General features: G+C 40.5%; 1 protein-coding gene across 3 annotated transcripts in view; it reads left to right on the top strand.

Annotated features, from left to right (window-relative positions):
- Positions 1-12,064, top strand: part of LOC140224009 (uncharacterized) — a 60,618-nt gene extending 48,554 nt beyond the window's left edge. For 2 of the 3 annotated variants that reach the window (XM_072296840.1, XM_072296832.1), the window contains exon 4: positions 11,579-12,064. In XM_072296840.1, the coding sequence (XP_072152941.1) occupies positions 11,579-11,640 (62 nt within the window). In that variant the 3' untranslated portion in view covers positions 11,641-12,064. Of the gene's footprint in view, positions 1-6,999; positions 7,152-11,578 lie in introns of those variants that run through there. The other variant, XM_072296847.1, reaches the window with a different exon arrangement.
- Positions 12,065-16,545: the final 4,481 nt, after the last annotated feature.

The raw sequence follows: 16,545 nt of genomic DNA, 5'->3' as shown, positions 1-16,545 counted from the left end.
CAAAAACTCTTTTTTTATGCCTCACCATTGTTAAGACTGCACAGAATGTATGTTTAGTAGCAATCAACAAAACATATCTCAATTCTCGCGGGTATTTAATGACAGCCGAGTCCCAACATTTCAAATTATATCAATCAATTGATGATTAGTGATTTATTCATGATACATCTGTAATGAACTAATTGATAAAATCAAATAGGTACCTTGCCATTTCTGTGTTCCAAATCCTCAATTTGTCCTCTACATCTGGCAAAGAGGCTGGTGTAACTGTCAAAAATATCATGCATCCAAAAAATTTAAGGTCCAACTGCCGAAGTTCCGGTCAGGCATCTGAAGTACTTAGGTATGTACCGGATACTTCAGATGTGTGACCCGAACCCTTCTGTATGTACCTAAGACCTCAGATGCCTGACCCGAACTTCGGCAGCTGGACCTCAAGTTTTCGGATGCGAGATCCGAAAACTTCAGAGATCCACATGACCTCAACTTCGGGTTTCATGCACGAAGTTTTTTTCTCCGTGCGCATTATCCTTTGTTTACACTGGAACCGCACCGAAGACAAGAATAACGCGGTCACTTGATCATCCTGTAACAAAGGCGATGGTTGTCAGGATCGGATACGGGTGCGGAAATTCGAGCCGTCGGCAGATAATTAACGTCGGCGATACATAATGAAGTGTAGGTGCGGCCGAAAATCGCCCAGGAGGGAAGGAAACGGCTGTTAAAAAAAAGGAAAACGTGGCGAGGAGGGGAGGTGGAGGAAGAAACTGCAGCGTGAACCGGTGAGCAGGTCACTGGATTTCCTACACGCGCGTTCATTCATTTCCTCGGTCGCGTGGCCACCTTCCGCGTTCATTAATCGCCCGCCAGACCACGTGGTCGGCGCGTCGGCGGGCATCGATAATAAAGGCGCTCGATGCGGTGGAAGAAGAAAAAGGGGGGTGACGTCACGGACCACGCGAGTGACCGGAGAGGAAGACCCATGTTTCCGATTGCACCGGTGACCGGCGGAGGTCAGTTCAGTTGATCGGCCGTGACCGTCAAAGCCCCAAGGTCCGCGGATGAACGTACGCGCCGCCGCTCTTTATGGAGTGATTTTATTGCTCCCTTCAGGCCGCGTTGCCACGTTACGTCACACACTGTGACGTCACCTCGATGCAGAGACAATATGCTTTTTTGAGACCCCGCAGTAACAGTAGTTCAAGGTATGTAATCGGGTGAGGCACAGTTAAGCGCTCAACGCACGAACCAGGGGCTCCGAAGAAGCTCGTCGATAGAATCGTTGAATGCAGTGGCGTGGCGTGCTTTGCGATGTATCGATTGATTTGCCATTTAAACCCATGGAAAAGGATCGATAAACAGGATGTTCGCGAAGAACACCTTAATAATCGATTCTATTCCGTAGTTTCTGATGAGGAGACATCGACAATCGATCATTCACGCCTCGCCACTGATTGAATATAACCCTTCAAAGATTACGCGAATTTCCGCGAGTGGATGAATGCAAATGTTGGCACAAATGCATCAAGTATTGACATTAACAGAGCGTTTTTCGCCTTTGGTTTAATGGTTTGCAGCCCCGCTAATCTGGTTGAAAAAATCGACCACGTACGCTCGCGGTTATTCTCGCTCATGCAGTAGAACCGTTTAGTCTAGGTTGAGGAAGTGGATAATCTCTTGAAAACTGATAAGACTTAAGAGAATTGAAGTTGATAACTTGAGAGGGAAGAAGAGGATGAAGAATAGAGAAAGAAAAGGAATAATAAAGAATGCAGAAATCCGAAAGACGAAGAAGAAATGAGTAAGAGAGGAGGAAAGTAGAAAGGAGAGAGAGAAATAAGTGAAAAAATGTTATAGTCATGAAATTGCGTATGGGTCACATTATGAAATAAACTCTCTACCAAAGCGAAAGAGGTTACTTTCATGCCATGCCAGTTTGCCTTCAATTTTTAGTGTAGGCAACGCGAGCTCCCTCGTGGTCGAATAGTGGTATCACCGTGAAAAGGCGCTTTCACTCGGGACACGCTAACGGGAAGAGGCCACTTTAACGCCATGTCGGTTTGCCTTCAATTTGTAGTGTAGCGCTCTGCTGTAAAATTGTCTCTTGAAATCTTTCTGAAGAGTTTCAAAATTTTAATCAGTTATCATTGCTAGTTTTATGAAACTGTACATTCGTGCCTATTTAATTTTTCGTTTAAAAAACATAAAAAAATAGAAGATCTCAAAGCTTCCCTCATTCACAACAAGACAGTCATCAGTCTACATTGTCCCGTAAGAGGATAACGCTATTTCATGTAGAGCGGCACTCAATATTTTTTCTCATAGTGCTCACTTTAGTATAGTGTCACGCACAGTGGAGCACATCAATGCTGGAAGTCGAACATGAAATTTTTGACAGAGACTTCAATTTTTTATGTCTATCGCGTCACACATTTAACTTAAAGGAGAGTTTCTCTTTGAAAATTTATCGAGCAAACCAATGGAACCACTTTAAAATCTCTACAGTTTATATTCATGAAGATTTGAGCTTTTAAAGTTTTTATTTCATGACCGACATCGCCAATTGGCTCGCTCCACTGTGCGGCAATCTGATCCGTGATCTTGGCAATGCCGCGTGAGATGACAGCAAAAACAAGCGGTGCAAGTGAAATGTCTCGATAGAAGCGTGGCGCGCGCGGAGCATACGTGCTAGTTCCGCCGCAAAGTGGATCGAGTCAATAGGAGAGGTTGGACAAAATTTTGAAACTTTGAAAGCTTATTACTCCGTTGACACCAAATGTTGAAGTTTTAAAAGTGGTTTCATTGGTTTCCTCGTGAAATTATTTTTCAGAGACACCCCTCTGTATTTAAAATGTGGCGAAATAAACATGAAAACTTGCAGTTCGAGTCAGACATTTCATGGCGGACCTCTCTGATTGACTCGCTCCACTGTGCGCCGCACCTATAGCGCCACCGCGGCCTTGGTGGCGTGTGCCTGGCATCGCGCTGCTCAGACAAATACTCCTAATGACCAGGCGTTTTTTTTTTTGCCCCGATGATGCTCAGATTAATCGATTGTAGGAAGTCTGTTAGATTTACGTGTCACTCTATAGATCGCATGACAGTTTAGTCGCACCTTAATATGGAGGAAGTGATCCAGCCATGTTTTGTACACAATGCTCCGGAAGATCTGCCCCTACAATGAAAATTTGAAGTTAATTATTACTTCTTAATTAATTATTAATGCCAATCATAGACAGGTTAATAAAAAATAGAGCTGGTATTAAAATTGTCAGAAAAATTGCTGCAGTCAGAAATAATTTGCAATGACCCACGCTTACGGACAACATAAGTCACATGGTCCGGGAACTGGAATCACGATCATTTCCGCAAGGAGGATGTCACGTGGCCTACCTCTAAAGTTAAAGGCAAAATTTAGGTTTGCGCAAACTCTATAATGCATCTCGACGGTGAAACGGATCCCTCGTTTGCGGTGTTTCAGAATTCCCACTCCCATTCTATTCCGTCTTGAAGGAGACCAAATTAACATTATTTCTTGACATTTTCACAGAGTTGTCTTCGCACAGAGGAAAAACACATGGAAGTTTTCGAGGATTGACTTTGAGTAGTTTTCATTTTAAAAATGAAGTATGATAGGAAGCCAACGACCGTCGCAAACCGAGATTCGTGGTCTGGCAGTATCACCGTCGATTTGTGTTAATTTTGCTTTTGCATTCAGAACACGACTTTGAAATGATAGAGAGTCCAAAAAAGTGTAGGAAGAGGAAGAAATTCAAGTTTTCTTAGCAAGCTGAAAGAAACTAACAATCCTAGCGATTACGATATTGCAATCCTATTGGTCCGTCATGGGAAAATGGAGCCCAAACACGCACTCTCAACGAGAATCCCGAGCATCCAGGCTCATGAACGCTCGTCAAAGTGAACGCAAGGGTCACTCAGTTCTGTTTGTATTCCGCCGAAAGTTTCGCGGAGGTTAAACTATCCGGCCCGGAATCACTGGCGGTCAGTCGTGAAAGTTCACCGCCTTTGAGGCTCCCCCTCGGACCAATTCACTCCCGCTTCTCCTAATTATTAATTATTCAAAAGGCGAGGGCTGATTAGGCGATGTCTCCGGGGTAAATCCTCGGAACTTCTGTAGGTAATTACAATTGTAAAGAAGAGAATGAGCAAAACCGGAGCCGGACACTCACCGGACCTTCTTTTCCCCTGCAGTCCTCCCCCCCTCCCCCGAAATCAATCCGAAGAATCGAGCGTCTCTCTCCGCGGCTATCGGAGCGCGGGAGTTGATGAAGGAGGGATAGAACTTTTACCCCGGTCCCTCCGGACTCAAAGGGATGCATCGGAGGCCGGTCTTTGAGAATCAAGCTGCAGATCAAACGAATCCGTTGGCAGCGCTACAGACGCGCGCCCCTTTCCACATCTTCATTTCCGGCGAAAATCAACTTCCGGATCTCGCGCACTGGTGCCAGATTCAACGGCGAACCGGCTGCGATATAGGGTTTTCCGATGCAGTTCGGCAACAGCTGTCTCGTTCATTAGTTGGTCCGGTGATGATATGCCATTGTGCCCTCATCAAACCCAGATTTCCTTGTTTATGTTCAATATGCAACCCACCCGATCGATCCCGTAATCGTGTTTTTGTTTCGAACTATGCCGCACAACGGAACGAGCTTTTGGAAGAGCAGACGTGAGATTTTTCGATAAAAATTCAAATTTTGATGGTTATTTGTCATTTAATACATTATAAGGAATGTTCCGATAGTAAAATTTAAAAGGAACCCAATGAAAGCACCTTTAAACTGTTGCGCGTTTTAATAACAGAAATATAAGCTTTTTAAGTTCCAACATTTTGTCCGACTTTCCTTACTGACTCGCTATTTTTATAAAATAGAATGAACTCTATTAAATGTTAGAAGCAAAGACGCATTATATTTAAAAACTACACACTCAGGTAGATCTACTTTCCATATTACGACCAATCATCCAGAATAATCAATAAGAACGATGAAACTTTACCATTCTTAGTTTTATCTGATACTCTCGCTTTTCTAAAAGTTCCTCGAGGAACGAGTACTCTCTACGGCCTTTAGAAACCGGCAACAACGTATGAACAACTTCTTCAGAGATGATTTTGATAACATTCGACACAAAGTAAATGCCTTTTTGGGGAGCAACCCACATCAGGCCATGGACAGGACGGTCCACCACAAAACTGTCAAGCGAAATTTCTGCCACTCTGCACCCGTCATTCGCACTTCAAAATCTTTTGTCCGCGGAAACTCAATCCTTTCAGTCTACCGAAGGTCCGTTTCCGTTTCCGTTGACTCACGGAAACAGTTGCCGATTCGGTGACAAAACTGCAAAGATCTCATTCTCATGGGTGACTCGCGGGCGTATGATGCGCCTTCAAGGTTTTGATACCATCCGACCACAGTCGCGTTAAAATAGTTGTATCACATTTTAGTCTCATTCATCACAGTTTGGCTGGGCACCTTGCAAAAAATGCCCTTTATTTTAATGGCTTAACTCGAGGATAGCATTTACAACGTTGCAGAATTTAAAATAGATGTAATAATATTATCGGGCGAAGTTTCCTCGGATTTATTTATCACGAGTGTAAAAATTAGTTTTAACACGGTTTCCCGTGGACCACATATCAGAAGCAAACATTTTTAATCGTTTTCTTTGTCATGAAGTTTGTATATTTCTTTATTTTATGTTCTCTTGTGCCTCATATATTTACGTTCATGCGTTGATTTGATTGGATTTAAGATTATGCCTCAGCAAAAATGCCTTGATAAACTAAATAAATAAATAAAAATAATCATATTCTGTAAAATGAGAAAAACCTTTCTGATTTCCAATTTTTCTCAGATCGCAAGGGGAAGGCTATGTGGTTTTTATGATAGCTCCGAAGAAGTATCGTTCCATTCATAATCTAATTTAATCCAGGGCATTATTTTTATTTTGAAGTATTTATTTTTTTCATAATGTAGAATCATAAATTCCTCCACTCCCATTTTTTCCTGTAGTTGGGATCCCATGCGCTCCCATGCGCTCCCATGCTCCCAATTCGGCAATCCTGGTATTGATTCGAAGCGTGCAGAACTTTTCTGACGCGGGAGCGAAATTTGTGGATCTGTTCTGTCAGTTTAATTCCAAAGTTTTCACGGCCATGTCTCTCCGTTGTCGGTTGTGAAATATTTTATTAGCTGTTCATTTTTGTTCGCAATGCCGAAACCAAAACAAGCTATCTTGCCGAAGCTAAGAAAATACACCGTGCTTTACCAGCATAGGCTTGAGCGAGGAAATATCTCCTTATTCCGACAACATTAGCACAAAGGGGCTTGCTCCTAGTTATAAATGGGCAGGAAATCTAATCGAATTTAGCAGGGAATTTATCCACTCGCGGAAAGGTACAAACCCGTCATTAGCTGTCTGAAATATCCTCGAGAAGTTTCGAAAGCGTCAGAGAACTTTACTCTTGCTACCTTTAATTACGTTCTGTGAACAGTCTTAATAGGTGAGGCGAAAATGAAGATTTGGAGGTCAAGACTCTCCAGCCCCCTCTCAATTATCGTAACTTACCGTCAGGGTCCCTGCGCTCCCACGATTTCATTCTTTCCCTTCGCCGAGATTTTGATCACTTTTCATTCTGTATTTTATCAATGAATGGTGTAGTTTACGATATTTTCAGTAACGTTTTTGTGAATTTAAGAGCGACACTCTAAAATTTGGAAAATATTAAAGCCTGAAAATATCAATCGATCTGTTCATGCACTATACCACAACCTTCAATTCTATTTTCAACATGTCGATAAAACTTTCTTTCCGTGTGACTGTTTTACTTTCATTTATTTGCTGTTCCGTTTTTCTCTACTCTATAGCTATATTTATTCATTCATTACTTTACTACTTTTTTATTCATCTGTATGTTTATTTTATGTTTTCTCATTTTTTTTAAAAAATTTCTTTTCTTTTTTTCTTTCTTCTTAATAGCCTAGATTAAGCAGACCCTGCCTTTTTGAAACTATCTAGATCTACTTTTTTCATCATAATTGAAGATTTTTTTCCACATCATATCAAAAGATTTTAGCAGCCTCTTCAACCTACGTATCATCTTATGAGATTAATGGGATTGTGTATGTATTTCCAATTAGCATGCACATTTTTTTTATCAATTTTATTTTGTTGCATCTCCTGCGTATGCTGCACCTGATTACCACTCTAGTTTTTGACGTAAAACCTCAATTATGATTGAGAAACGTCTAATCCAAACGATTGCATGCATCGCACTAGCATATAAACCTGTATAACTTACTTTAGATCCCAGAATGAGTGGTAAAACTATGTAATTTCTATTTTGAAAACAGTTATGATGAACTTCCAAATGATAAATTTCGATAACTTAAGAAGAATAAGTATATTTATAATTTTTTCCCTCTGGCGCCGAAAGAGAGCTCCTTTAAAAATTGGAAAAATCCACTGATCTTTCGTGGAAAAATTCACTGACATGATAAGGGGTGATTTGTGAAGACAGAATTTCGATAGTCCTTTTGCAAGTAAGAGCTCACCCCTGAAATAACTCATAGATTCTGATCGATTCAATGGTTGTAGCTAAGAGAATGGTCGGGAAACTAAGAGGAAGAAGTAAAATAATGGGCAAAAAAATGATGAAACAACTCCATAGCTTGTTGATTTTGTAAGAAGCTAAGGCATTGTTTCTTTTGTGCGAGGACCCGTGTGGTCAATGGTCGTGGAATGACAGGTGCTCGCAGTTCTGCCAAACTGAACACTCAAATGATCATATTCTCGGATAATTCGATAGTAGTAAACAATTTCCGATCACGATTCGGCAAGAAAAATCAAAGTTTAGAAGAGACAAGTAGAGATACCGCCATTTTTAATCTATTTTAATTGCAACGGGAATCGCAGCTGACAAATCATTTCCCCATAAAAATATTGTACTAACCATTTTGATTCACTGTTCGGTAAGTTTTTCCTTTCACTGGCATCACTGTTGGCCATCATACTGATGCCGCACAGAACCGCATGCACACGAAATATCAATTTCCGAGCTCCGTCGATGGATTCCAAACAATACATCACGCACATTGCGGATGATTACCGGGGGTTTATCCCCGGAGCAGAGGAGGGAGGGGGGGGGGCTCAAATTCATTTTCCGAAGAATTAATATTTTAGTTCCCTTGATTGTTGGTTTCGTCCGTTATTTCTACTCAAGATCAGCCTATCGATTATGTCCGAAAGTTATCGTCGCTCCTCTGACGTAAGGGCGTAACTCAATCCACGTGAGCCCTGTTTCTCATATAACTCTACGTTTTCCATGGCTCATGTAGTTATAGAGATACGCTCGTATGTCAGAGGAGTGACGTTATGTCCTCGTGCCTCCGTCTCACGCAAGATAATAAGTTTCGATTTCATCCTTGGTGCGTCCACGATTTTCCTCAAGTTTTTCATCCCATGACTATTTCATCTAGGTTGCACCACAGAGAGAAAGAAAAAAGAGGTGTCAATTGGGTGTTTTATTGCACATAAATTTCTCCATTTCTTAATGCAAATATTTTTGTGAGTATCAATAGAATTCTTGAAACAAAGATGGACTAAGTTTGTTGTTCTCTCCATGATAAAACTTATAGCAGGAAGTTAAAAGTTCCTCCAAAAATAATTCGCAACCAGCTTTTTGGCGGTCCACAGCAAGCAGTACATTATAGCTTTCACACCTCTAAAGCTTGTTAGATTGCATTTAAAAGTTATCAGACAACATTGTCAACATTAAGAAATTTTATCGAGTACAACGTTGTTTTCAATTTTGACACACTGCAAATTGGAGCATCCGTTTCAGTTCAAGTTCCGACGAGTATGTATCAGATGTAAAGATGCTTTTCCATCCTGTATGCCACATTAGATCCGCTAAGCTATAATTAAGGGAGAAAGAAAAATTGTTACTTTAGTTAGTTTTTCATCGGTACGATTTCAACACATGAATGTATATTTTGATACTAATTTGTCTACACCCCTAAATTTAAAATTAGACGTGCGCTAAAAAAAAAATAAATTAATCTCCGTTTTAACTCCACCCCCTTGCTGACCGGACGAGCTCCGATTTTGGGCGGCCCGAGCGAATGAGGAAAGAACAAAACTGGAATCCCGTCTCATGTATGTGACTCGCTGACTCGTGCCCCTGTCAAAATAAATCTTCGCTTTTAAACTGTTACCTTTCATCCTTGCGCTCCAAATTTCGAAACTTTATTATTTATCCCCGTTTCATTGCCGTTAATGTGCTGTTTAGGGGATTGCGCGGCGCGGCAACAATCGCGGAATTAGTATCTAATTGTAAGCCGCAGCCATAAATCCCGCGGGGATCTTGAGGGGTGCGCCGGTTATCGGCTAACCCTTTCCCGGGGTTAAAACCGGTGACCTACAATCCCGAAGATAGTTCCGAATACCTAATGAAATTAGGCAAACCGGACCGCAAAGCCGGACTTTCCCTGTTTGAAAAGACTGTCACACGCACTGACTATTAACCCCCACAGAATGGAGTGAATCAATGCTTCGGTCCCCTGGATGAGCGTGCTCCATCTCTCTCCGGCTCTTTTTGTTCAGTCGTGCGGGAGAGAGACGGGAGATGAGCGCGGCGGCTGGTGGACCGGACGTTTAGGCTGACCTCTGACCGCGTAGCTAACATCTGGAGCGGCAAACGAGTTGCTCCGGGGCTTTCGGGGCTGAACGCAGGATTTTCGGGGCGCTTTGTGATCGCGGGAATTTGAAAAGGCGGAAGCGCCGTGCTCGGTGCGCGTGTAATGTGCGCACGTGTGCAAACAGCTCGTGTCCCCGCCAAAATCGGGGTGCCCTCCCGGTCAAACTGTCGCCAGTAGCGTGCTGGATAAAGGCGCGCAAGCTCGGACATCCGTGAATCCATAAAAGCACATATCGAAACATAAAACTATTATTCTCAATCAGGCGAGATATCCTAATCTAATAGAAATCACACAATCATAAAAACGCACAGAGACATCGAGATTTTTTTTTTTTTTTTAAATTAGATCAGGCGACTTCTTTAGGGAAGTACGATTATATGTTCAACTTGAATAAGAGTTATTTAAGCTTTCATAAGCAGGGGTATATAGAACTCCCTTCCTGGAGTTCTAGGGTGGGGAATAAAGTGTGTCCGCACCTTTCCCATCCAGGGCGGGTAAAAAGGTGTGACCACGCAAAATTAACACAGAACATTTCATCCACGAAAGGAAAATGTGAAAATATACGAATATTTATTATTGGAATATTCATCTGCCATAGATATTTGTTCGTTGATCAATAATTTAAGTACTTGATTGATTGTATTATGTGGTTTAAATATCTCTTGATATATACATTTTTCGTGAATTGATTATGTAATTTATTTAACCATTGTTTAACTTTAGGACAATTATTAGTTTACAAATTAGTAACTAATAGTATTATTAGTGGTAGTAGTAGTTGTAGTAATGGTAGTAGTAGTATTTTAGTGACTTATATAAACTAATAGCAGGAGCTTTGTGATGTAAGCTGCGGAAGAATATCGTTGCCCCTCTGATGTAAGGGCGTATCTCAATTTCCACGTGAGCCGTGAAGAGCGTGGAGTTATATGGGAAATAGGGCTCACGAGGAAATCGAGATAATTCGCTACGTCAGAGAAGCGACGATATTTACGGTAGCATGGAATATGCGCGATAGAAGTTCCTTTTTCCGAAGGAAATATTTTTTTATTACGTATGTGTCTATTATTAGTCATTGGTATATGTAGCTACTATAAAACTATCAAGTAGAGTGTAACATAATGTATTATGAAGCAAGATTTACATACATCGTATGATACAAATCCTCTAATTGGACTTCATTTTGCAATTGGGAACCAAAATATCTGGAACAAACATAAAAACGCTTATCTGCACGAGGAAACTAATGGCATATATGTTGTTTCTAAAATGAGCCAGAGATTGTGGTTTCCAATGGTAAAATTTAGTCGGATTGATAAGAAGTGTTCAACGGAGCATGTTTTTTGGCCTACCTCAAAAATTGAAGGCGAAATTGAGTCACGCGTAGCTTCCATACCCCTCCCATTTCTGTGATTTTTCCTACCTCTAAATTTTTAGTTAAAGGAATGTTCTTCAAAAGATCAAGAAAGCCTTTTTTTCTTTTTCTTTTTTTTCTTCTTTTTATTGCTCTTCTACTACGCATGCACTCGAATCAACCTCTAATCTGTCTCGAATTTCATATGAAAACTATAGAAATACTGAAAAGATAGACTAAGAAAGAGGGATTATTTAATAAAATTTATCAACGATCACTTGCGTCAATTGACTTAGACATTGTTTTTATTGAGTGTTTTTAGTACATGTATGATAATAGTTAAGATGTAGTCTACTTATGATGTACTTGTACGTAAGATTTACTTACTCTAAGAAGTTCTTCATTCAAAATTATAATTTTATATGACCATGAAGGGTTTTGAAATTAGTGATACTCCCGCCATATCTATTTTAAATTTTTTTCTAACGTGGGTCAATTTTTGTTTCAGGATTCGGACATGCCCGCGGTGGTCCAAACTTCTTCGATATGTTCGGCTTCCGCAGGCGATGATCAACGCCACAGCTCTTTTTCTGATCCTCATCTCAGTCAGAATCTCAAAACCTACTCTCTTCCACTTCCTAAAATAATCCTCCTCTCCGTATTATTAAATTAGCCATAAATATGGATACCAGAAAGTATTAATGGTTTGTAGAAAGTGTAAATCTATATATGATAGGAACTCAAGTGCGATATTGTGTAGTTGTTAGTTACTCCAATCTAAGGATCCTAGATTAGTTGTTCCTGTACATAACCTATTGTATTTATTTATTTGTTGCTTAGGTAAATCTCATTTGTAATATTTGGTTTGTGTATATTAATTAGGTCGTTGAAGCGCTTCTCTTCATCATACGATGAGTATTTATTTTATTTATGAGCGTTATTTATTTGAAAACTTGTTTTTGATTGAGTTTAATAAAAATTGACTCGAACTGTACGTGCGTGGTCTTGAAATTCTTTCACCGTTGTCTTTCGATTTCCGCTCGCCATTGGTGTGTCGGGCGCGGTGACACAACGCTTACTTCATGAGTGAGAATTGAAGGTTATGTGACAAAATCACATTTGATGATATTAGGAGTCCAACCTGACATTCCTCAACGTCGATGCCAAGTAGACGCCAAAAATATCAAGAATTTACAATATTTTAATACAGAATTGTAAAAATTATACCCCGATGTGAGCATAGTGTTTCTCATAATTTTCCGGTAAGATGTATAGAAACAACACCTCTGATACTAATAATTCAAGGTTCAAGGCATGAAGCCTCACTTGCACTGTTCTATAATGCGCTATGCCGTTTGAAACGCGGAAAGAAAAATGCGACACGCATTAATTTTCATTCAGGAAAACGGAAAAGAAAACCAGTGAATCGAGAAAATATGTGAGCATGTATATATTCGCACTTATGCCACATGGTGGGAACCTCGATGATCCAAAGGGCGCTAAAATTTTGATTTTTTACTTTCTGATCTTTCAAAATAAATCGTGTAGGTTCTAGAAAAACAGACAAGTAAATCCTTATGATAAGGTCACTTTAATTCATTTCAATTTTTTATAAGAAAAAAAGTTGCGTAAATGCTACCGACGTTTGCTTTACTCTTTCTCCCATCAATTCAAAGAGTTCGAAGTAGGTTTCATATACGAGAAAAATTCAAGAGAAAAAATGTGGTAAAAAAAAATACATATACACAAATAAATGATAAAACCAACGATAAACCAATTAGTTAGCTCCACTAATTCAGTTTTATATTAATGATACATTTAATGTAGATAAAAAGTGAATATTTGAAAAAAAAAGGACACAAAAATGAATCCAAAATTTCGGTCGCTGAAAATAAGAGGCAATGGGAAACCCGAAAAGTTAATCTGAAACTAATAATTTTCTTTCTTTGCTGGACTGAAATCGCACTAATGCAATGCTTTGATTCGTTATAATTAAATGCCTATTTATTAAAAGTATAATTCAGATACAGTCAATCACGGAGTTAAGGATGGGTCTATCGTTGGTAGACGTAGACCGTAGTTCCATTTATCAAAATGAAGTTCATTCATAAATAATCACAAAAAAGTGACAGCTCGAAGGACTGTTTCAATTAGATATTAGAGTGAATGAGGGAGTCTTCAGTGCTGATTCCTTGAGTGGAAGCCTGTAAAAATATGATGATATCGTGCCATCTTTGCAAAGAGAAAAAACCATGATGGGAATTGATATATTATAGTGCTGTTTCACATGAACTTCATGAATAATAATCCAGATAATAATCCTGAGGTAGTGATAAAAGACACTTCTATTAGTGATTGCGACTATTAATAATCAGGGGACTATATTGAACATCTCTAATATGATAATTTTGAGTAAAGTTTTTGTCCTTAGTGTGCCTGTGCATGCGCGGTCACCGCTAACAAGATTACAATCACTGCAAATCGTGTGAGAAATTCTCCATTACAGTTCCCATTTGTTCTGTCTCCGAGCGATTGCTTTCTGGAATTCATTCATGCAAAACTGATTGACTCATTCCTCCACCAGATCCTAGTTTTTAAACACGTCAGTTTTCAGGTTAATGAACAGGTCTCCAGAGCACGAAACAGGAGAGGGATCAAACGTCTCAAGGCGCGTGTTAAGTACCTATTTAGATTTTTAATCCAAGTGTACGTTTATCAAATAAGTATCCCCGGCGGAAAATACAATAGTTTAATTATGAAGGAATTACATGAGAAAAAAAATGCTACATGGTTAATTGCGCTTGCTGCAAAATCGTTTATTGATGGTGAAAGACTGTAGATTGGAAAATAATCATTAGATCCGCCCACTAATCAAATTTTTTATAGAGACCTACATATATTATTGACGCGTCAATGTATGCGCGGAGACATTACAATTTGAAAAGTGCAATGGTGATGTTGCATGTGTGAGGAATTTGCGATTTGACCTATGATTCTTATGTAATAGTTCGCGAGAAACACGATGGTGCCACTGGTTTTCTCTGAAATCAGCTCCCAAGCTCAAAAAAAGCTCTCAAGTTGAGGCCAAGATGGAGGGATATCTCACGCTATCCTGAGAGTCCACCTTTACATCAAGACAAACTCTCCCTGCAAAGATAGGGAGCAAATACATTGACTGGGCTGCCACTTTATTTGGGGACTCTAAAATTGAAATCACGGCAACCCTGTCAATGTATTTGATCCCTATCTTTACATGGAGAGTTTGTCTTGATGTAGAGGTGGACTCTCAGGATAGCGTAGGATATCCCCTCCATTTTGGCTTCGACTTGAGAGCTTTTTTTGAGCTTGGGAGTTGATTTCAGAGAAAACCAGTGGCACCATCGTGTTTCTCGCGAACTTTCACAGAAGAATCAATAGTCAAATCGCAAACTCCTCACACATGCAACATCTCCATTGATGACGTTATCTCTCGCGATATTACATTCGATGAAATCCTATACGCTTCTGTCTTATCCGAGTAGCAATGAATGAGATGTCGATGGACGGGAAAAGCTAAAATAAGAATAATGTGTTCGTTCGTCCCTTTGTGCTGAGTCCGGTCCTGCTGACCAATCGCATAGCTATGGCACGCGCAAAAGTACCGCACAACCCACCCGCACACGACCCGAACGCAGAATTTTTTATTTAAAAACTACTCGAGTAATTTATGGTCGCACTCGAAATTCAAGAGCTGCTTGTTGAGGTTTTTTTTACCGATGTTAATTTCGTTTTAATAATGATTTCTGCTATCATTTTTTCCCCCGCAATGAGCCGCATTGTTATTGTAATAGCGGGCCGTTGGTGGCGCCCTCGGCCGCGGCGGTGCGAAACTTTTGATGCAAAATTATGCAACTTCCTCCGGTGCGGGGGCGGGCAGGAGCGTGGCATCTGCGGAGCCGGGGGCACTCGAGCGGAAGAGCCCGCGGGGGTCGAAATTCCTCGAAATTCGTGGGGCCGCGTGGCTGAAACTCACCCCCTCCCCCGCTCCGCGATTTCTGGCCCGCTGCACCGCATTCGAGAACGGGTCAAAAACAGGTTTGCCCCGGCCGGCGGCCCGCTAAATTTATAGCTCCGGACCGAGGGCCCTGTTATCACCTAAAGGTCACTCGGGCGCCCCAGCGTACACATAACCCTCGTATACTCCAAAACCAACCCTATGTCCATACTTTGTTTCTGCTCAAGAGGTTGCCTCTGGGTGGTGCGTCGACGTGCGAAGAAATCGACCCCTCTCCAGTAGCTTCGTCTGTGCAATAATTCATGACAACTTCGGCCGCCCCTTGATTGAACTATTTGAATAAAAAAGAACTGTCCTCGTTGTGACTTGGACCCTGAAACCCATTAGAATCCATGCATGTCGTGGCCTGAGTGGCGATGGAGATAGGTTCATCCGCTGTGAATGAAAGCGTACGCTGCTCGGACGTCCGTTGGAGGTAATTTTTGGCATGTCCCAATAAAAAAATTAAACGGAGGTTGGCACACGAGAGCTTTTGTTGAGAGCGTGAAATGAGTTCGAGTGTCGCGAAGGGGGATGTACAAATACGAGAGGTGACCGGACCAGGGAATCTGAATTGAGAGGTCACTGATTTCGGTCTCGTCGGACAAGCTTGAAACAATGTACCCCGTATTGAATATTAGATTTTATTCGTTGGGGTCTTGACTGACTCGAAATTTCATAGCTTGTGAAAGCGTGCAGTAACGTGAAAATATATTTGGTTCGACCGTTGTACATGCCACAGAGTTTTAGGGTTTCTTGTCCTGGTGCAATGAAATGACTTATTGCTTTCAGTCTCGACTCATTCATATTTATATACACCCATATATTCCATGCATACACGTGTGCATATACAAGAGGCCATCCTAAGATATAAGGTTATGCATTGATAAAGAAGTGCATTATGCCGTTCGTTCCCCGCGTTTGTTGAAATTGCTAGTTTTTGTTTTTTTTTTTTTTTTTTTGAACGAGGCACAGATTTTTCAAAGGAGGAGACTCTCTGACCGCTTTTTCTGATATTTTTTAAAGCCTTTAAGCTGAAAAGCTTTTAGGCTAAGTCGGATTGAAAAATTGGCATTTGATGGAATGACGAAACATTCTCCAGAATCCTTAGAAATGAGCTTTGAGCGGTTTTTTATATCTTTTTTTTTTTTTTTTTTTTTTTTATCTTTATCAAAACAAAAAGTAATGTTGTATTCAAATCAGAAAATGGTGGTCCATGAGCTGGTAAACAACACTTTTTTTTGCCCTACTTTCACTCTTGGATTTAAATTAGAGCAGATGTTATTTTATTGGTTTCAAATCCTTTCAAGAAACTAAAATGTTGCTGGTCCACGGGCAGCCAAGCTAGTCTTTTAATATTTTTGAAGGGGTATCATAGTATGAATTCAATGGATAGACACAAATAAAAAATGAATCGAAATGAAAATAGAAGCAAGTGTCGT

This window comes from Bemisia tabaci, chromosome 1, assembly GCF_918797505.1.
Source record: "Bemisia tabaci chromosome 1, PGI_BMITA_v3".
Lineage (NCBI taxonomy): Eukaryota > Metazoa > Arthropoda > Insecta > Hemiptera > Aleyrodidae > Bemisia > Bemisia tabaci.
This window is presented reverse-complemented; position numbering and strand designations above follow the sequence as displayed.